General features: G+C 43.1%; 1 protein-coding gene across 16 annotated transcripts in view; it reads left to right on the plus strand.

Moving 5' to 3' along the window:
- Positions 1-21,385, plus strand: part of raraa (retinoic acid receptor, alpha a) — a 534,959-nt gene extending 513,574 nt beyond the window's left edge. For all 16 annotated transcript variants that reach the window (XM_078529303.1, XM_078529300.1, XM_078529314.1 and 13 more), the window contains 4 exons: positions 1,277-1,453; positions 4,247-4,451; positions 15,231-15,389; positions 16,660-21,385. In XM_078529303.1, the coding sequence (XP_078385429.1) occupies positions 1,277-1,453; positions 4,247-4,451; positions 15,231-15,389; positions 16,660-16,856 (738 nt within the window). In that variant the 3' untranslated portion in view covers positions 16,857-21,385. The remainder of the gene's footprint in view (positions 1-1,276; positions 1,454-4,246; positions 4,452-15,230; positions 15,390-16,659) is intronic.
- Positions 21,386-21,959: the final 574 nt, after the last annotated feature.

The raw sequence follows: 21,959 nt of genomic DNA on the forward strand, positions 1-21,959 counted from the left end.
ATGGCTCAGTCTTACACTAGGTACACAGAGTCATAGGAAAGATGTTTGAGTAGCTTCATAGAATGCAGCCATGTAGAGTGGATGTATTGCAAACAAACAACATAACTTGAGCTCAGAGCCATGCATGATACTTATGTATGAGCTATAGATGTTTCCCCATTCACCTTTGATCTAAAAAGCAACCATATTATTTTCCAAAACTATGGGCAACTACAATCAAATCAGAATTTTGAAGCAAATTAGTTATGTAGATCATCGAGTACCGTTTACAATTGTGAGTGTGTCATGCATTTCGGAAATACAAGTGGGAAGGGCAGCAGGCCCAACATGATCATTCAGCCAGTCTAATAGCAAGAATATTATGAAACATCTGTTGATGTCCATGCCATAATTTACGCTATGAGTTTCCATCAGGGGAAGTATGTGCTAGGAGCAATAATTTTGTAAAATTGCAACTTATTTGTGATTAAGATGGGGCCATGTGTCATTTTGGTCTCCTTTATATCGTTAATTCACAGAAAAATTAATGTTGCTAGCATTTCAGCTCACTTAATGTTTTTAACTTTCATTTAAAACAAATGCATCCAAAAGTGATGGTTAAAACTGTTGCTTTGGAAAAGTTATGTCATAACCCAAAGAAACGGTCATTTTCACTGGCCAATCTCTTTTTTTCAAAAACAGAGTGCCTGTTTTTCCCTGTAATAATCTATCAAAGAAGTTACAGTGTGCATTGCTGAAATTTTTAAAACCAGCCACTCCCCCCAATTTCAATGGTTGTCGCTTGGTTTCAGAAGAAAATAACCATTTCTCTGTTTCCTGTGACAAAAGAACTTGGGCTGTTTGATCGTGTATTCATTTTCTCATTCTCTGTTGGTTATTTTGAAGGGACAAGAGTGGGGAATGCCACTCACAAATTAATGTCACCCACACCAGAAACATGTATGGACCAATCCTGCAATAGCATTGTCTGGTCTGCAATAAACGAGGAAGAGTAATAACACAAACTGAGGGGCTGGAAATGGATGCAACTCTTAATAATGTGTAAATAAATTTCAGTATCTGGTTTCATGTTTGTACAGCTTTTTGTCAGAGGGAAATGGATGCGACAATAACTATAATATTTGCATTGCAGGAAAAAGAAACATGCTTATGTTTCATGTGAATATTTAATAAGTTATTGCTGTGGATGAAGAAACAAAACCGAATATATTTTGGAAATGATCATCTTGGAGTATTCCACTTTTCCTCTTCTAATGTCACTCTGTTTCCTTTGCAGAACAACAGCGCTGAGCAGCGGGTAACGTTAGACATTGATCTCTGGGACAAGTTCAGTGAACTCTCAACTAAGTGCATCATCAAGACAGTTGAGTTTGCCAAACACCTGCCTGGATTTACCACTCTAACCATCGCTGATCAAATTACCCTCCTCAAAGCTGCCTGCCTAGATATCTTGGTGAGTAAAATATCTCTGTTTTATCACTTATTTCCTACAAATTGCTTTTCTGTTTTCCTCTCCAGAAGGTACTGTTTCATTGCTCCACGGGCACAGCCCATCTGGTCCTTCATAGATTTGGCAGTTCTTCATTTATGACCTGTGCCAGTTTGTGTCGGCAGATGTTTGACTACAATGAGACAGAGCCGTTAAGCAGAGCCCTTTTCTTATATGATTGCTGGATAGTAAACTGGAGCAGGAACACTCGCTGACTTTTTTTTTCCCCTCCCTAGCCCAGGGAGACTGAATCATACCATAGTACCCCAGCTTCTGCGCTGGCTAAGATCAGCTCAATATGGATTAGGGGTTGAACCTGGGAACTCGTGGTGTGTATAGTGTGTATAATTTGATTCTGTACTGCCTTCACCAATTGAATCATTAGGAATTCACCAGGCCCTTTCTTTAGTGCTTATCCAGGTGAGAGATAGCGCGATGGAAATGTTTCCAATAGATGTTAAACTCTTGCAGAGAAGGGTCAATTCTGTTAGTGGACCAAACACAAGGTGTTCTTTCTTTGCATTTAGATTTTATACAATTAGCATCAAAGCAAGCAACAGCAACACTGAAAAGTTCTGCTAACCTACACCTTTAACAGACGGCAGGCACTGGACCATATCAACAGAACTGAGAGGCTCTCAACCTTCAGTACTTGCAACAGTCTGGCACCACAAAGCCAAGCCAATTGGCTTCTGGCATCTTTCTGTGCCTTCTTTGAATTGAGTTACCACAGAAAGCCAGGAGACACCCCATCGATGGCTATTAATAAACCCGACATTTTGTGCCTGCGGGAGACTTTGTTTAAATGTACATTGAGTTTATTTTTAGCTGATCTCAGTCTGGGTGGTGCTGTTCATTAACTTCATTACTGGATTCGAGAGAAATCAGTTAAGGCTCCTTATTGGTATCCAACTGCCCCTTCCCCAAAGCGCCTGTGGATATTAGGTGATTAGTTTTGGCTACAATGCCCTTCGTGGTTAAAGAAAAAGTTGCAACACCCATCATCTTGTCTCATACCTGAAGGATGGTGACTTGGACAAAAAGAGCAATGGGCACCTGTGAAGCCCTATCCCAATAAGGAGTCAATGGGCTGTAACTTGCAACTAGTGTCAGAAAGTGCTGGCCCACAAAAATTAGAAGAAATAAATACCTACTTACCTGGTCTTGAAAATTATTTTCAATTCGGTTTGCCGGAGCTGCCTGGGGCCTTCATCGAAAGACTCTTCAAAGGCCACGGCAAAGTATAGCTCAAGGAGGCCACGCCCCCTTTTTTAACAGCACTTACTGCCAAAAAGCAGGTACGTTTAAAGGGCCAGGGAAATTGACAGGCATGGGGAAGGTAAGTGTCTAAGGTAAGCGGATAGGATTTGTGGGGTGGGGGTGTCTGGGGGTGGTACGGGGCTGGGGGGTGGGGTGGGTGGGTCAGACATCCAGGAAAGTGGGGGGTGGTTGGTTGGAGGTCCAATGGGGAGGGTTGGGGTTCGGTTGGAGGTCCGTGATGTGGGGCAGGGGAGTCCTAGGTCCTGGGTTGGGGGGGGAGGAGGTCAGAGATCCAGAGATGGGTTTGTGGGTGGTGGCAGGGTCCAAGGTCCTTAGGGGGTCATGGGGTGGGAGGGTGTCCGAGGTCCTGGGGTTGGGGACGGGCTGGTGGTCGTGGAGTTGGGGGGGGCTCAAGGCCAGGGAGAGTCCAGTGGAGTTGGTCTGGAGCTTTACAATAGTTACTCAGAAGTTAGAAGAGGTTTTAATTCTTCTAACTTTTGCTGAGTAACTATTGGTATAACCCTGGCGGAGCCATCCGAAATTTGCGATTTAAACGGCATTTTCGGATGGGTCCCAGCCCAATTATCCAGAGGATGTTTGCGCTTCTGGGCAGTTGCTGTGCAAACTCTTACCTGAGTACTCTGCAGAAGGATTCCCCAGCGCATCTTTGGCATACCCCACCAAAACTGACACTGGGGAGCTCGGAAGTTACAGCCCGATATCTTTGTTAGCACTAAAACAGTGATCCGTGCACATCAATATAGCCTAAGAGACACTTATACTGCAGGCCATTGTGTTGTAACAATCTAGGCCATTTGGTATTCGTGTTGAGTGTCTGAACTCCATATCTGTATCAATCATGGTACTGAAGAGTTGGGGCTGGACTTTGGCTACCGAGGCAGGTAGCTCAAGTTGGGAAATTTCCTGACTTGCCGGACCCGCCTCATATTCCCCACATTCATAATGATAGTCCTTGGAGAAGTGCCAATAAAGAGCTCTATTGAAACAGAACGGCCAGATGCCACTGTCTTTTCTAACTTATGCCTATCAATCAAAGCAGCCCAGCAGAGGGGTTTTATTTAGCTCTCACTGACAGTTGCAGCCTGTTTTTTTAAAAGTTTAAAGAGCGGGGCATTTAGGAAACTTCAGACCCTGACAGTTATACAGACCTCATATGTTCTTTAAGAGCTTTTGCGTCTACTCTATCAATTTGTGATTCCCACACTGCGGGTTAAGGCCCTTGCAACAGCAAAAATGGGTCTGTTTGAACTCGGCACTGAGTTCATCCAGCCCTGCTGAGTTTGGGTTTCCCTCCTGTGTGAACCACACCCCGCCCCTTTTCCCATTCCGGCAAAAATTGGATCTGTTGGAAACGGGGGTAGGACTTTGGCATCCAGGTCTCACCCGCCATTTTTGAAGGTCTGCGGAGTCTTTCTGACTCCGTGAAAATCCGGCCCTCGATCAGCGCACTCTTATCGTGTTTCTTTGTTTCCTTAGATTCTGCGAATCTGTACCCGGTACACCCCTGACCAGGATACCATGACTTTTTCTGATGGCCTTACCTTGAACAGGACACAGATGCATAATGCAGGCTTTGGCCCCCTCACTGATCTGGTTTTTGCGTTTGCCAATCAATTACTGCCACTGGAGATGGACGATGCAGAGACCGGGCTCCTTAGTGCCATCTGCCTCATATGTGGAGGTAAGTGAGAAAAATACTATCATTCCACGCCTTTCACCTTTGAAACTAGAGCTGCAGATAGGAATTGCATCACATGATGTGGTACGTTAATACATATTAACATGATAACTTTACTCCTTCCTATTACTTCATGACTAATAATGGTAAATTAATTGGAGCATTTTTTTTTTATTCCTTCATGGGATGTTGGCATCGCTATTTAGGCCAGTATTTGTTGCCCATCCTTAATTGCCCTGGAGAAGGTCGCTGAGACTGCCTCCCTGAACTGCTGCAATCCATCTGGTGTAGGTAAAACTCCGGTGCTGTTAGGGAGGGAGTTCCTAACAGCATTTTGATCCAGCAACAGTGAAGGAATGGTGGTATATTTCTGAGTCAGGATGGTGTCTGACTTGGAGGGGATGTAAGGAGGTGTCAGTGCAGAAGAACATGTAGGGAGCAGCAATCACAGTATAATAAGATTTACAGTAATGAGTTGGGAGGAATGATTAATACAAAGCCCAAAGTAATTGGAAAAGGAAAAACAAATAATGAAGTGTGGCTAAGGAAGGCAAATTGGAGAAAAATATTGCCAAAGAGGGAGAACAACGGAGGGCAACATTTAAAAGAGAGATTAGCAAATAAGAAAAAAATGTGGTCAAGGATTAGATGCAATAGATAAATAAAAAGATGAAGATTAAATTCAATTTGAAGAAAAAGCCATATGCAAAGTTTTTGGAGAGGGTACAGAATAGCAAAAATGAGATTAGGGATGAGCCACCTCAGTTACATGGAGAGACTAGTGAATTTGAAATTGTCCTCCTCAGAGCAGATACGGTTAAGGGGAGATTTAATAGGGGTGTTTAAAACAAAGAAGGGGTTTTGATAGAAACTGTTTTCACAGGCAGGAAGGGTAGTAACCGAGGGTACATCTTTAAGGTAACTGGCAAAAGGACCAGAGAGGGAGGTAAGGAGAATTTTTTTTTTAATGCAGCAAGTTTTTGGACCTGGAATGCAGTGCCTGAAAAGGTGGTGGGAGCAGATTCAATAGCATCTTGCTAAAGGGATTTGATAAATACTTCAAAATGAAAATATTTCAGGGCTATGGGAATAGAGTGAGGAGTGGGACTAATTGGAGCAAACACAAGTGGCTTCCTGCTGTGCTGTCAGGTTATGTGATTCTAAGTATATTAATAATGAAGAAGGTAAGGCCATAGGGGAATATAGTAAGCTTAGGGAAGAGGTTAAACAGACAATTAGGAAGGCAAAGACAAAATACGAAATTAAAATATCAAAGAAAATAAGAAATAATGAAGTATTCCTTAGGCACATAAGTAGCAAAAGGAGAACGAGAGTAGGGATAGGTCCACTAAGGGAAGAACAGGATAAATTTACAGAGGATGATTCTGAAATGGCACAGAAACTGAACAGATACTGCTTCTCAGCTTTCACTGACAAGACTAATAAAGAGGAAATTACAACAGTAAAAAGAGTCAGTAGGGATATTACAACAGTTAGGGTAGAGAGAAAATGCTAGCCAAAGTAGCCACACTTAATGACAACAGAGCTCTAGGTCCAAATGGATTTCACCAATGGTTACTCAAAGGAATTAGGTGCAGATAGCAGCAAAAATCCTTTGTAACACCAATTCCACAGTCTGCATGAAGATGAAATTTACTCATTGAATTTCATGGTAATGGCCTTCTGGAAACTGGACACACAGAGAAGTAAGTGGCAATGTCATCTCAGCATTGGAAATCACACAGTCGTTTAAGCAGTTTTGACTGTCAGAAACACTGTGGAGTTAGGGGACAGTAACAGCTAATGGCACAAGTATAATAAAATAATATAAACATCATATTGCTTTGCAGTAAGTTTTTTTAATAGAAGTCTAATAATGATTTCCCATCTAGTGCATTCATTGAAAATAGATGAATGACGCACTTTCCCTTTTACCAGCTAAAAACACGAACAGGTCCCCCAAAAATCAACCATTCCCCAAACTGCAGGCTCTAGAGCTAATTGATTGTTGAGATGATTAACAATGATGTGGATAGTTTCTTCTGAGTGAATTCTAAATACTGTTAATTCTGGACTTTTTATTTTATGATATAGTTTAATTGCATTGCAATTTGAGTCCATGCTCCCCTTTTCGAAAGAGCACCTGAATAATCACATCAAAAGATTGACGTTGGCAGGGTATTTTAACCCTGCGTTAACCATTTCTACTGGCAAGAGTTGGTATGAATGGTGTTCTCCAATCTATGGGCAGAGTAACTTCTTCACAAAAGAACAGAGGATAATATAACCTACTGATTTTCTCAGCATGCTCGTCTGAAAGATACAGCTCCCTCTTTCTCGTGCGTGCACGCACACACAGACGCACGCGCACACACCTTTGCAACAAACTCTATTTTTGCAGGGTTTAGGAATATATTGTTGGCAGGAATCTAATGTGTGTTGCAGAAGGACCATAAAGGGGGAAAAGTAATTTTAAATCACTTGTTTAAAGGCCCCACTGTTTGAAATGAAGCATAGCCCTAGCTTAGCAGGGGGTGACTTTTCTGACAGCATGTAGGTTAATTGAAATAAATTAGTACAAGGAACATCAGTGGTTGGAAATATTGGAATTAACAGCATCATAAAGTCAGAATTACTCAAAAATTTCTTCCTGCAAACTAAAGGACGAGTAATGGAAAGTTGCTTTCGAGTTATTCCCAGTCTTTGGTAAAAGTAATGAGATCCTGAGCAGATAAAAGCAAAGTACTGTGGATGCTGGAAACTTGAAATAAAAGCTGAAAATGCTAGAAAAACTCAGCAGACCTGACAGCGTCTGTGGAGAGAGAAACAGAGTTAATGTTTTGAGTCCGTATGACCCTTCTTCGGAGCAGAATGAGATCCTGAGCAGAATAAAAACAGAATTACCTGGAAAAACTCAGCAGGTCTGGCAGCATCGGTGGAGAAGAAAAGAGTCGACGTTTCGAGAAGGGTCTTGTGGACTCGAAACATCGACTCTTTTCTTCTCCACCGATGCTGCCTGACCTGCTGAGTTTTTCCAGGTAATTCTGTTTTTGTTTTGGATTTCCAGCATCCGCAGTAGTTTTTTGTTTTTATCCTGAGCAGAATGTTTGGTGTAACTGAATGGCCTCCAGCTCGACACTGAACTCTACCGTCACATGGCTCACAATTTTCTGGTTGCCACCCTTGACCTGCTCCTTCCTCTCTCAAACATTCCCTCCCAGTATCTGTCTTCGTCCTGATTGCTTCTCCCTCAAACTTTCTCTCTCATTCCTACCTTTTCCCTGCTCACTTCTTTCTCAAGCTTTCCCTCCCAGTATCCCATCCTGCCTTCGCCCTGCTTTCCCCCATCAAACTTTCCCTTCCCTTACCCATGCCACCTTTTCCCTGCCCCCTCCTCCCTCAAACTTTCTGTCCCATTATCCCATTCTTGCTTTTCTCCCATATCTTCCCACAAACATTCCCGCCACATCTCATTCTTGCCTTCGCTCTGGTTCTTTTCTTTCTCAAGCTGTTCCTCTCAATATCCCATTCCTGGCCCCATCCAGCTCTCTCCGCTCTCAGGTTTTCCTTATCTGCATGTAGCACAGAAGGTGGCCATTTGGCCCATCAGATCTGTACTGACTGCTGGAGTAATCCAAAACAAATTCAATTACCCTGTTCTCTCCCCATCGCCCTACAACATCCTCTGCTTCAAATAATTATCCACATTTTCTGTAAAAATGTGTCTGTCTCAGCCACTCCCTATGGCAAAGTATTCCATGCCACGATGATCTTCTGCATAAAGGCATTTTCCTGACCTCCGTCAACATCTAAACTATCTTAAGTTGATGGGTTCCCTCTTCACTGACTCATGAACCATAACAACATTTTTTTTCCCCCCTATTCACACATATTACATCTAATCTCAAAGTGTTTGAAATAAAAACAAAATGCCGGCCAGCGTATGTGGAGAGAGAAAAAGTTGGTTACGGTTTCAGGTCAGAAAGTTTAATGCTGTTTCTAAGTACAAAAAGTGGTATAGTGTCCGACCCTCAACGTCACGATGAAAAGTTATAAAAGAAAACAGATGTGACGAACATGCTGTTTGTATTAATGGTGATCAGAGTTGTGCCAACACTTCACTTTGCACCCAATGTAAACCAGCACTACATGTGTATGTAAGCTGTAATACTGTAAAATAACGCCATGATTGTTTAACAGCTCTGAAATCACATTAATTGGCAGTAAATTGGTTATTTACGTGAGTGTAATAGTTCATTGATAATGTTTTGGTAAAACTGTTGGTGAAGGAGGACCTTGAGGGGGCGCAGCATAGATTTACTAGAATAATACCTGGACTCCGGGGGTTAAATTACAAGGAGAGATTGCACAAGCTAGGGTTGTATTCGCTGTGATTTTTGAGATTAAGGGGTGATTTGATCTAAGTTTTCAAGATTGGATAAATAGAGATAAACTATAACAAAGGCTGGGGAGTTTTGCACTAGAGGAACAGAACCGAAAAATTTGAGCCTGGTCTTTTAGTTGCAAAATTAAGAAACCCCGCTACACACAAAGATTGCCAAAAGTTTGGAACTTTCTCATGCAAGCAAGTGGCAATTGATCAGTTGTTAGTTTTTAAATCCAAGATTGATGGATTTTTTTTTTAACCACGTGTATTTATGTCACAGGCCAAACACTATCTCACTGAATGGTAGAACAGACCTATAAGGACAGTTACTAGGAGGTGAATCTTTTTTGGCAGTTTCATTCCCATTTTTCCTTCCTTTTCCTGAAAGTGTTAATTAAGCCCGACAGAGGCCTGAGCTCTGTGGGTGCTGATCTGCCTTTTGGTACCTTGTCCAGGTGTCAGTTACTCATGTGAGTTCAGACAGTGAGTGTTGGTGTGCTGTTTGCCCACAGGGCTGGGTACTATAGTCAAGTCCACTCCCATTCTCTCTCAATGTCTAGACACGCTCACCTCCAGATGAAGTCACTGGCTGGAGTGGGTTGATCTTTTTCCTCCTTAAACCCAGGCAAACTGAAGCAAATTTAACACCTCAAACTGCTAATGCCAGCAAACTTGGCACAGATCGGGAATTGATCCTTTGACCTTCTGGTTTTTAATGGTTCATTCAGATGGTCCCATTACCATTGGAGAAGATTCTAAGTTAGACAGCCTTTTCTTTAAAATGATACATTTTAATGGGATCGTTTAAACAAAGCAGTACTATTCTTTAAAAAAATATAGATAATATGATCCTTTTATTATGATGGCAATATTTTTTTTTAGAAACGATGTATAAAGCTGCCAGTAAAGGCTGTTTGTTTTACAGCTGGGAGTGTTTCAGCTCTGTTAAATAGTAAGTGATAATTTACAACAGACATTCCCACTGAAGTGTTACCCCAATTGAAGTGAATTCTTGATCTTCAGGCACAAGAGTCCTTGATGTTTAAGCCATAGACTGGAGGCCAACTCTGCAACTCAATTAATGCCCACATTTTCCTGATGTTTTTCTAGCATGGCAAATCTTACACAAGATAGGACAGCTCATGTGGAAAGCAAAAAATCTAAAAAAGTAGGCCATGATCAGCTGAACTTGGGTTAAGGTGCGTTACTTACCCAAGATGTTGTGCACTAGTGTTGAAGGGCTTTAGCCATCAGTTGCAGGTATAAAAGCACATTCTCCCCAAATGAACAGTGCTGCCTCCCCTCCCCACTAAACCTTCGAGGACTGGGCACCTCCCATCCACACCATTACTGGACCCTGCCCAATACACCCAACTTCCAACAGGACTCCAAAGATTAGACACCAGCCACACAAACCTTCTGAGAAACATGGTCATCTCCACTGCAACCTCACTCTGCAAGTAACATAGCCTTCTCCAATCTCATCACATCCTAAACGGAACACGCTACACCTGACCCTACTGTACTCTGAGGAACACAGCCACCTGTAGCTTCACCACATCCTCAAAGGAACACATCACACTTACCCCGCCACACTCTGAGGAAAACAGCGAGCACCAAAGCAGCCCTCACCCCACACATACCCTCCAACTAATACAGCAACCTCCATCCTCACAAAACCTTCCAGCCAATACAGCCACCTGACAACCCCATTGCTAACTTCACTGACTGAACAATGAAGCACATTGACAGTTTTTTAAAAAATCATTCATGGGATGTGGGCATTGCTGGCATTTATTGTCCACCCCTAATAGCCCTTGTTCAGAGGGCATTTAAGAGTCAACCACATTGCCATTGTCCTGGAGTGAACCAGATGGGTTTTTACAACAATCAGCAATTATTCCAGATTTTTATTGAATTCAAATTCCAACCATCTGCCATGATAGAACTTGAACTCAGGTCCCCAGGACATTACCCTGGGTCTCTGGATTACCAGCCCAATGACAATACCACTGTGCCACCGGCTCCCAGTTGCCTCTACAGTTGTCTGTCTTTAAAGTTGGACATGTTTCACCATTGGGAGTATTTCACATGGCTTATTGTAGACACTTCAAATGAAGCCTTTACCTTTAATCAGTGTTACACTTTTTGTTCGCCAGCTTAAGAATCTAGACCGGGGGCAGGTACTATAACTTAAATAATGTTGAGAATTATTCCAAAAATTGAGTTGTACAGACTCATGATAGTTCACAAAGCCTGTTAGGTGGCAATGTTTAAAAAAAGGGAGGCTTAAAAATAATGACAGGACATGTTTATTCAGAGAGCTGCTGAGCCAGAAGGTCAATCTTCTGTCTATACTGATTTAACTGATCTTGACTAGAGTGGGGCTAGGGGAGTGCTACAATTGCCTTCAATGATCCTGGGTTAAGGAGGGGGAAATCAGCCAGATTGCCCACTGTCCAGCAATCTCTGCTAGAATGCACATGTTTGATATCAGATGTGTAGAAAATCTGATTGCCACCTGCCCAGTTTGAATAACCTGCTAACTACACTGTGGCTCACAGATATCTGCTTAGGGGAAGCATCACAGCAACTTGTCATTGACAAAGGATACGAGTAGTGAACACCAACAAGAAAAAATAGCAGACGGTCAAAGTGAAATTGTAACTCGATTGGACGGCTCAATCTAAAATTTAAAACATTGAACAAGTTGGGACATAAGGATGACGGTTTTACTTTAAATTTTTGTTTGGTGATCTCAACAACTATTGGAGGAGTGGTGCCTTACTGCTCTGCTGTTGGTAGAAAAGCTTGCTACTGGAAACTGAATGAATTGGTTTGACAGTGCCACATTAATTCTGTCACTGTTTCCTCCCCTGCATTGAGGTGTCTGCTCGCATTGCAAAAGAGATGAACCACTGAAAAAAAAGGAGTGGGAGGCAGAGAAAGCTGTAATGTGACTGACATTGGTGAAATCGGTTTGCAGATCAAAACACAACACAGGCTTCATTTTTTAAAAACCTGGTCCCTGGAATTTTGCCACTAATCTGCTCCATTGCATCTAAACTGCTTTCTGCAGAGGGACAGTAAAGACAGTAACAGCGTACAGCCATTGTGCACTGCTGGCTGGCATCCTGATTTAAAGGGAAGATCCATAGCTTTTCAGGTCCCGATGAGCAATTTGGTCCAGTTGGTATTCAGCAAAGAGGAAAAATTTGAGACTTGTTTGCCAGCTGGTCATTCGAGTCCATTAACTGATCCTGTCTAAATGTGCACTGATAATTGAAAATAGTCAGTTTTTACAACATGTTTTGTTTAACACAGAAGCACATCATTGCATGCTTGTATCATTCTCTGGCGTTTGTAATATGTGGTTTTGTTAGCACATAATTTGATGTTTCATCTGTAGGTAGTAATACTATTAACTATTAGAGTGAAACACCGTCAACAAGATGTAAACAAATAGCAATTCAAATAACGTTTGCACTTAATATTTATTAACCCTTACCCCTCTTTTATGGCAATATTGGCTCAGCTGGTAGCGTTCTCACCTTGGAAGGGTCTGTGTTAAAGTACTGCTCCAGGACTTGAGAACACAATCTAACCTGATATTTGCAGGGACAACTGCGTTTATGGCAACGTGTCCTTCCGATGAGCTGCCAGGTCTTTTGCATGTCGTTCAGATTGATGTTCAGGTTTCAGAGCAATGTTTCAGGAAGGGAAAAGGAGTTTTCCCAGTGTCCTGGGACAATTCACCTCCAAGCAACAACATCAAAATCGGGTGGTCTGGTCATTCATCTCATTGTTGCTGTGGGACCTCAGTGTGGTTTTGGTCTCCATATTTAAGGAATGATATACTTGCATTGGAGGCAGTACAGCGAAGATTCACTAGATTGTTTCCTGGGATAAGAGGTTGTCCTATGACGAGATGCTGAGTAAATTGGGCCTATACTCCTCGGAGTTTAGAAGAATGAGAGACGATCTCAAGATCAGGATTCTGAAGGGACTTGACAGGGTAGATACTGAGAGGTTGTTTTCTCTGATTGGGGAATCTAGAACAGGGGGAATAGTCTCAGGATAAGGGGCCAATCATTTAGGACTGAGATGAAGAGAAACTTCTTCACTGAGAGTGTTGTGAATCTTTGGACTTCTGTACCCCAGAAGGTTGAGTATGTTCCATCATTGAGTGTGTTTAAGGCTGAGATAGGCATATTTTTGCTCTCTCAGGGAAGTAGCTGAGAGACATTATTTTAAGCTTCTATATGCTTGAAATTTCTTTATTATGTTTAGCCGCAGGAGGAGGTTCAAGGTGCAGCTTCATTCCTCACACGATCAGTACAATGATTGCAAATTTGTGCTCCTTGTTTAAAACCTCAGAAAATAACTCCCCCAGGTTAAGTAGCAAGCATTGTGGACCACAAAGATCCCAGATTCAATCTTTAGTCTTTAGTGGCTGACCTCAACCAGGACAGCAATGCTACCTCGGGACCTCTGAGTTAAGGAAGTAAAAGTCAATCTGACTTCCTGCTCTGGATTACTCTCTGGTAATATGCTTATATGTGGATGATGGTTGAGAACGGCATCAATGTTGACTGTTCCTGGGTCCTGGGATCAAGTTGTCCAAAGGGCGGAGTTGGAATGAGAACCTGTTTTTGCATCTGATGGGTGGAAGGCCTATTGGATGTATAGTCTATGAACACTGTCCTTTTAACAGCTGGAATTTGGGTTTGAACCCAATCCAGACAGATGTGGTGATGGTGTCCTTTCTGACTGATGGCTATTAAAGGTCATAAGTGAATTGAGCATGAGCACTTTCTCTATTCAATTCCCAGTGGATTTGGGTCTTCACCAGAGACTGACCTGGCTACAGACACTGCAACGGCACAGTCATGGAATGCTGTTTGAAGCAACAGTTAGCTTAGAAGTATAAATGTTTCTGAGATGCACAGCTGTCTGCAGTTTTACTAATTTGAGTTTTTAACTTCTCTTCGGCATCTACCTGCGAAATTCTCCATTAATCTATCCTTTGTAAAAACTGGAGACTCACATACTCATAAGGAAGTGTTGCTGTCCTTTACAGCTGTTAAGAAAGCTTTTGAATTCCGCATTGGCTCCTAAGCTAACTCATATAGACTGGAAGATCTGGTTCAATTAGCAGCAAGTGTTGAATTAGCTGGAATGGTCAGTTGAAGAGGTAAGATTGGCCTTTGCAACCCATGGGTAAAGAGCATAGAAATCAGCCTGGGTTTCTGCACTTAATTGCTGTTAGTAACCCCACCCCCCGCTGCAACGTGCAAGTATGTGTGAATGTCGGATGAGAACAGAATTAGTCTTGGCTATGATGAACCCCACTGTTATATAATCATCTGACACTATCAGAAGACACATGGAAAGTGGCTGTATGGGGACTGTATCCCTCAGCTCTGTGTCTATGGATTCCAGCTCAGCTGAAGTCGAAATTTGGCAATTAAAAAGAAAGCATCAATAAACACCCAGAAGAATATGATAACTTGCCTCACTGATATTGCATCAACTGCACAAGAACAGCTTACATTTAGAATAGTGTCTTCAATGTAGTAAGATGGCTCAAGACATTTCACAGGCGTGATTGTCGAACAGAATTCAACACCGAGCCACATTAGGGTTACATGGGATATACTGCACAGAAACAGGCCATTCGGCCCAACCACTTCATACTGGTGTTTATGCTCCACTTGAGCCTCCCCCATCTTTCCTCACATAAATCTACCATCGTAATACTCTATTCAGTTCCCCCCCATATGCATGTCTAGTTTCTCCGTAAATGCATCTATACTATTTGCTTCAACCACCCCCTGTGGTAGCGAGTTCCACATTCTCACTACTCTCTGGGTAAAAAAGTTTCTTCTGTATTCCCTATTGGATTTCTTTATGACTGTCTTATATTAATGTAGATATCAGAACAGCTGGCCGAAAGCTTGGTCATAAAGGTAGACTTTAAGAAGCATCTTACAGGGGGTGGGGGGGGGGTGCGGGGGGAGAAAGAGGTAAGAAAATCAGGGGTGCACAAGAAGCCAGAATTGAAGCAGTGCAGAGATCACAGAGGGTTTTCGGTCTGGAGGAAGTGACAGAGATATGGAGAGGGGAGGCCAGGGGGGAAAGGGAAAACAAAGGCAAGCTTTTTAAAATCGGGACAATGCCAGGCTGGGAGCCAATGTAGATCAGCAAATACAGCGGGATGGGCACAAGTTTGGATGGGGAAAGTACAAGATGATCACGACTCCTACAGGCTCTGTCTGCATTAAACTGACTGATGTAGCTGATGGCGAGAGGGTGACTGAGAAAGTTTAGGAATATGAGGATGGAAGCGAGCGATTAAAGCTCTATTAATAATGGGGTTTTTTTTTCTTTTGTAGACCGTCAGGACCTGGAGGAGCCAGAGAAAGTGGACAAGCTGCAGGAGCCGTTATTGGAAGCCCTGAAGATCTATGTGAGGAAAAGGCGACCGAACAAGCCCCACATGTTCCCAAAAATGCTAATGAAGATCACAGATCTGCGCAGCATCAGTGCCAAAGGTGAGTGTGCAGGATGGTCAACCAAAAATAAAACCAATACACAGACTGCGCTGTGACCAGTGTGAATAGGGCTGAGATGCATTGGACTGTGGAGGCTAACAGTCTCATTTTAGCTCAGTGGGGATAGGCCCCCCCCGATCTTTCAGTCACTGCATTATACCAGAAATGCTACATTATTTGGATGCAGACTAAGTTTCCTACCAAACATTACTTGACAAAGCTCAGCGTATACATTAAAATTACTTGGGGCCTTTGAAAGGCTAACATTGTTTTAAACCCTAGGGTCATCTTTAAATGGCTGCATTCTTTTAAATTTACCCCACACTCTATGTAAAGCACCCTTAAGGACTGTACACACCTCTGCACCATTGAATCCCTAAAGCCAGGTAACATATTGCGACAGGTTATTTAATATATATATATATATTATATATTCAACAGCACCTCCCAAACCCATGACCACTACCATCTAGAAGGACAAGGGCAGCAGATAGTTGGGAACACCACCACCTGGAGGTTCCCCTCCAAGCCACTCACCATCCTGACTTGGAAATAAATCGCCGTTCCTTCACTGTCACTGGGTCAAAATCCTGGAACTCCTTTCCTAACAGCACTGTGGGTGTACCTACACCACATAGACTGCAGTGGTTCAAGAAGGGAGCTCACCACCACCTTCTCAAGGGCAATTAAGGATGGGCAATAAATGCTGGCCTAGCCAGCGAAGCCCATATCCCATGAATGAATAAAAAAAAAATATATATATGTATGTATATACATATGAAGCAAATAACATCAGTGCACTAATGCTCAGGGGTTGCTAATAAAGCACAGCTCACTATCACTTAATTGGAGGCATGATCAAAAACCCTACCCCCATTATTCTCTCTCAGTGTTTGGATGTAACAATTAAACATCCACTCAGGACCATGGTCTCACCCCATTGTCGTCATTATCACCAACAAACAACCACTCACGTTTACAAAGTGCCTTAATGTAGAAAACATCAAATCCCTTTATGGATTGGAAAGAGGAAAAAACTATAAAGACTATTTAGTTATTATTAAGTGCAATGATTGCAAAATGCAAGAAAACTGAACAGGAGAAAGAAGAAAACATTTATTTCAATTACTTGTGCCTCATTTACAATCCTGTCCTGCTGGAGTCCCCTGACTGGGTCAGTGCCACCCCCTGATATTTGGTAATAAATTGCTGCAGCCCCTTTTCTCTGTGTCTTCAGTTTCATGGTCGTGTTTCTCTCTTGTGTTCCCAGGAGCTGAGCGGGTTATCACCCTCAAAATGGAGATTCCCGGATCCATGCCACCACTCATTCAGGAAATGCTGGAGAATTCCGACGGCATCGATCCTTCCTCCTCACCTTGTAGCAAAAGCAGTGCTGCCCGTCCATGCAGCAGCCCGAGCATGTCCCCCAGCTCCGCCAGCAGCAGCCCGCACACTCAGTCACCATAGCTTTAGGAGAAGGAGCAAGTGAGTCGGACTCTCACTCACATGGACGTTTGATGTGTTTGTAAAAGGTGAAGTGTTCACAGGAGAGCCACAGTATTGCTTGCCACATACTCTGCAGCTTGTGGAAGGCGGTTGGAACTGAGTTGGAACTTAACACACTGTGCTTAACCACGCTGGAAGCCCTTTCAAACGTGCTTAACTGAGATGGACACTGAGTTCAGGGCTGTGCTGAGCAACAGAGATGAACCACACACACACACAGACACACACACACAAACACCGACACACTCTCTCACACACACACACAAACACAGACATGCACGCATGCACACACAGACACACACACACACACACACACACAGACACACTCTCACACACACACAGACACGCACGCATGCACACACACGCACACACACACACACACACACACACACGTACCCACCCCTCCGCAATAAGAATCAACTATTCTTGAAGCAGACTCTGCTCCGCTCTGCAAGCCTTCAGCTTCTGGGTTTAGAACATGCTTGATTTAACGCTAGGAGAGAACGATGAAGACCCTTTGTGTTTTTTTTTTGAAATATTTTTCCTCTCCTTTTGTTTATCTTTCATAATCTCATATAATACTAGCTGATAGACTGGATCACCGGTGCAAAATTCAGTAGCATCCGAAAACAAGGAATTTGAACAAAGAAAAAAGTTTATATGAATGAAACATTTAACTGATTATTTTTGTTGAACTGTTTAAATTGGATTTACCAGAGGAGGAAGGAAAAAGAATGATGGTGTCATTACATTTTTGAAATGAGTTGCATACAAGCTGGAAGATAATGAAGGTAACTAGGTTACACTAGGGATGTCTGTAAATATGCTGTTCTGTTTAATGTACTCACAAGAGGTTTCCAATCTTTTCTTTTATGCCTTTGTTGATTGGATGTTCATTTTAAGCACATTTATTCTGAGAGAGAGCATTGTTCTGAAGTACTGTGTAGGTCTCAAATATCCCTCCCAGGCCACTGCTCGGCAAGGGAGCCATGTATGTACGTGCATGTGCAATCACAGGTCAGGGCCATGCTTCATGCCCCTTGCTGTGAAGGAGATAGACTGGACTGGATGGTGCCCAATCCCTGTTCTGGGACCGAAAAAGGGGTCACAATTACAGCTCAGACCTGTTGACTGAGAAGGATCCTGTATCTTTGGGCTTTAATTGACTGGGTTTGAGATCGTGCGCCAACTCTTAACCATGGCGAAGTGTATCGGTGGGGCTGGGGAACGTTTTAGACAGCAAACCTTTCCTTGTCCTCGCTGATCATATATACCAACCTGAGAAGTTGTCAGCGGATTAATTTGACTGCAGTTTGCACAGGAGGTTCAGTCACATCCAGTGGTGTTAATGGCAAAAAGGAATTTGAGTTTCTCAGGATTTGACCGTGGTGTACTGTGAACATAGACCTGCATGGTGCTCAGGATGTCCTGATGGTTCGTTCGAAAGAATGATCGATCACCTTTCAACCTCACCTTGTTTGACTCTCAGAAATCTCGTTATAGTTAACGCTTTAAAACTGCATTGGAATTTTTGATATTTGAGGCTGCCGTGTTTGAAGCCATGCGCATTTCTTAAGAGTGAAACGGGCCTAACTGGATACAAGTGCGCTGCCATGGGCTGAGGTGAAACACCACTCCTTCAAAGCTCATTGTTCGTCTGCTCTCTACCTCTCTCGCCAACTCACAAATCTCGACTCAAGTTGGGCAAACCACTCTTCCAACAAGGCACAAACCTGGATTCTTTTATATTCCTCCTCAGAATGAGGGCATCGCTGACAGGGCCAACATTTATTGCCCACCCCTAATTGCCCAGAGAAGGTGATGGTGAGCAGCTTTCTTGAACCGCTGGGTAGAGGTTCAATATGATTGAGTGGCTTGTTTAGGTTGGTTCAGAGGGCAGTTAAGAGTCAACCACATTGTTGTTGGACAGGAGTCATATATAGGCCAGATAAAGACGGCAGGTTTCCTTCCCTAAAGAGCACGAGTTGAACCAGTTGGGTTTTTACAACAATCCAACCCCTTCATGGTCACTTTTACTGGTGCCAACGTTTTATTTCCAGATTTTTTTGGTCCATGCCGAATTCAAACCAGACCAGTATGGCACTATCAGGTCTGACTGGCCTCGTGAGTGTTAAAGTGATGGCAAACTGATGCAGATCAAACAGCCCTCTCAAATTGTGAAAACAATTCGGCTAAGTATTTGAACAAGTGTACAACTGATAAAAAAAAATAAGCCAAATAAACTGAAACCATTTTCAATCGACCTGGGTTCCTCTGTTAGAAAGATTGGACCATGAGATTGGGTGGGGGCGGGGAGGAAAGGTTATTGATGAGTTTTATCACATCAGTTGTGAGGCAATTATTTTGACCTCCGACCCTTTGTCAAAATTAGAAATCCAATCGCAGGCCCAAGATCTCACAGTGTGTGAGTCTGTTTCCAACAAAGATCAAGGTCTTTTATTCTGTGGATGTTGAGGTCTCAGATGATGGGATTTCTTCGGCTGGTGACAGAACGTAAATCACTTTGACAGGGCGGAAAGCTAGGAGGATAAGGAAACGAGGTCCCCTGTTTAGTTGTGAAGGTTAAAAGGTATCTTCAGAACTGGGGGGGGAATCGCTGGGCTGTCAGCCTGGGATGAGAGTCAGTCGAGGCATCTTTTTTTTTTAAATAAATAAATTTATCCGGCAGACACCAAAACATATTTACTTGACTGAGGAACACTGGCCTGGCACCAGACAGGCAAGGGGTGCGATTCACAAATGCAGCTGGCCCGAAGAGATGCTCTGGCTTCTGGGTTTGGCTGGAAAGATAGCCCTCAGGCTGAATTTTCCTTTTGATAGCTTAACATAGGCACCTCTCACCACGAGCATTCGATACTGTAAAAGGAGAAAGCTTGCTTTTCCACACATGTCCCGAATCCAGATTTTTGGGAGGGAGGGGGTGGGGGGAACCTGAGAGTTGCAGTCAGAGACAAGAGAATTCACAGGCCCTCATTCCCGTGGACCCAGTTGGGATGAACGACCATCATTCGTGGAGCAGCATTGTGGATGGGGTGGTGGGGTGCGGTGGTGTTATATTGTTTTGTTGCAAGTCAAAGGTCTTTTCCCTGAAGCATAACCCACAGCACAGCAGCAGCAAGGTACACAGGGGCCCAACATCGGTACAATAGGCATTAACTCCTGGAAGCTCCATGTAGGATTCTGAGAGAGCAGACAAACTCACCTGATCTGAAATCCAACACAATCCATACCTTGCCTGTGCCTCAATGAACTCCTGCACCATCGCTGTAGAGACAACTCAGCAACTGCACTCACCCCACCCACCACTACCCCCTCCGCTACTCATGGGTTTCACAAGATTTAAATAAAAGAATGATACACAGTGTGTCCAAATTTACACTTCAACAGAAAGTTTGGACAATCTCAATTGGGCTTCTCGGTGAAAGCGCCCTAAAATTGTACAATTTATATCTGTTCAATAATCTCTGGAAAACACAGCAGAAAAAGAGCCAACGCTAGCCATTCAGCCTACCTCTTCCCAGTCCGGTGCCTATTCCAGGAAAAAAGCTTTAGGAAGGTGCAGGGTTGATGCTTTACCAGATTTAAAGTCTTTTTTTGCGCAGGTTTTATCTTTGAGCAAATTCTCCCCTTAAGTGGCTCCAGTTTTCGTTATAAGGAGAATTCGCAGCTCAGTATTAAGTTTTTATATATATATATAATATTTATTTGAATTTTATCTCTTGATTTGAATGACGCAGTCTCAGCCCAAGCCTATTTTCCCATGCTGCGTAACCAACCACAGCAAATGTGAGCAAATAGTGCCACTCACTGGTCATTGTTAGTATTACAAATTAGTTTTCAGTGCACGGCATGTGTGGCCAAACATCTGAAACTGCTCAAAACTGGCACAGTGAAAAGGTGGCATATTTCCCAGTCATGTCTTGCAGTCATTGAAATGCACACGAGGAAGATGACATGTATTCCTGGTTGTGACCCAGAACTGATGGGGCATAAGTGTTTGGGTCATTGTGAGTTATAGGTGGTGATGAAAGTTTTCCCTCCCCGGCTGCAGTGTACTTACCTCTTGTTCACGGATGTTATCTTGTCGCTCTACTTTGTGACTGAAATCCTTCCAGCACGCCCCTCCCCCACCTTCCTCCCAGCCCAGTGACAGCACATCTCTGTCTCTGTGTTTGTAAGTGGCAATGTGGCCCAATTCAGTGTCATATTTTACACAATTTTTTTCTATTGTAAAACAGCCACCCGTGGTTTTATCAAATTAAAAGGTACAGTTACACATTTAGTTGAATCATTAACCTGACACCTCCACTGTTAATGGCGAGTTCTTGTTCTGTTCATGGATGTGTTAGTGTACCGAGTCAGACTGTACAGTAAGATTTCCTATAACAAGGCTTTCTCTGTGCAGAAGTTACTGTTAAACTTTTCATGAAGTCTACTGGCAAAAGAATAAAGTTATATTTATTCTACAATTACGCATAGTCGTCTTTGCTGATATGGCAATTGCTGGTCTCCTGGAATGACGATTTACTTTTCTACTTCAGCATCACCAAGGATCAAAAGTCGGTTTGGATAATAAGGCTGGTTCTGGGATCAAAATCCCATCATGAGTGACACAGGAAATGCAGATTGGAACTGGCAGGTTCCCAAACCTCTGCTCCCCCACCAGCGCAACCCCATCACACAATCAACCCCAGTAAAGTCAGCACCACTTCAGAGCATAGCTCCTCTGGTAGCCCAGCGAGTAAGCGTGCTTTGTGGGGGGTTGTATTGAGCCATTAAGGGCAGAAGATGATGGGTTTTTGCTGAATTGGCAGATTTCAGGAATTGCATTGGGCGAGACCAGGATTACGATTGATGGCGATGCACTCCAAGGCTAATCAGCATGCCAACATTCGCTGAGTGATCACTTGGGTGAGGTGCTAGGGTAGGCTGCTGATGAAACATTGAACCATACGCCACCAAGAAGAGAAAATTGAGAAAATGGTACTTTTTGATCAGGAATTCCTCCCACAGCTGACTTGACTGACTTTGTACTGATTTTGC

This window comes from Cetorhinus maximus, chromosome 25, assembly GCF_964194155.1.
Source record: "Cetorhinus maximus chromosome 25, sCetMax3.hap1.1, whole genome shotgun sequence".
NCBI lineage: Eukaryota > Metazoa > Chordata > Chondrichthyes > Lamniformes > Cetorhinidae > Cetorhinus > Cetorhinus maximus.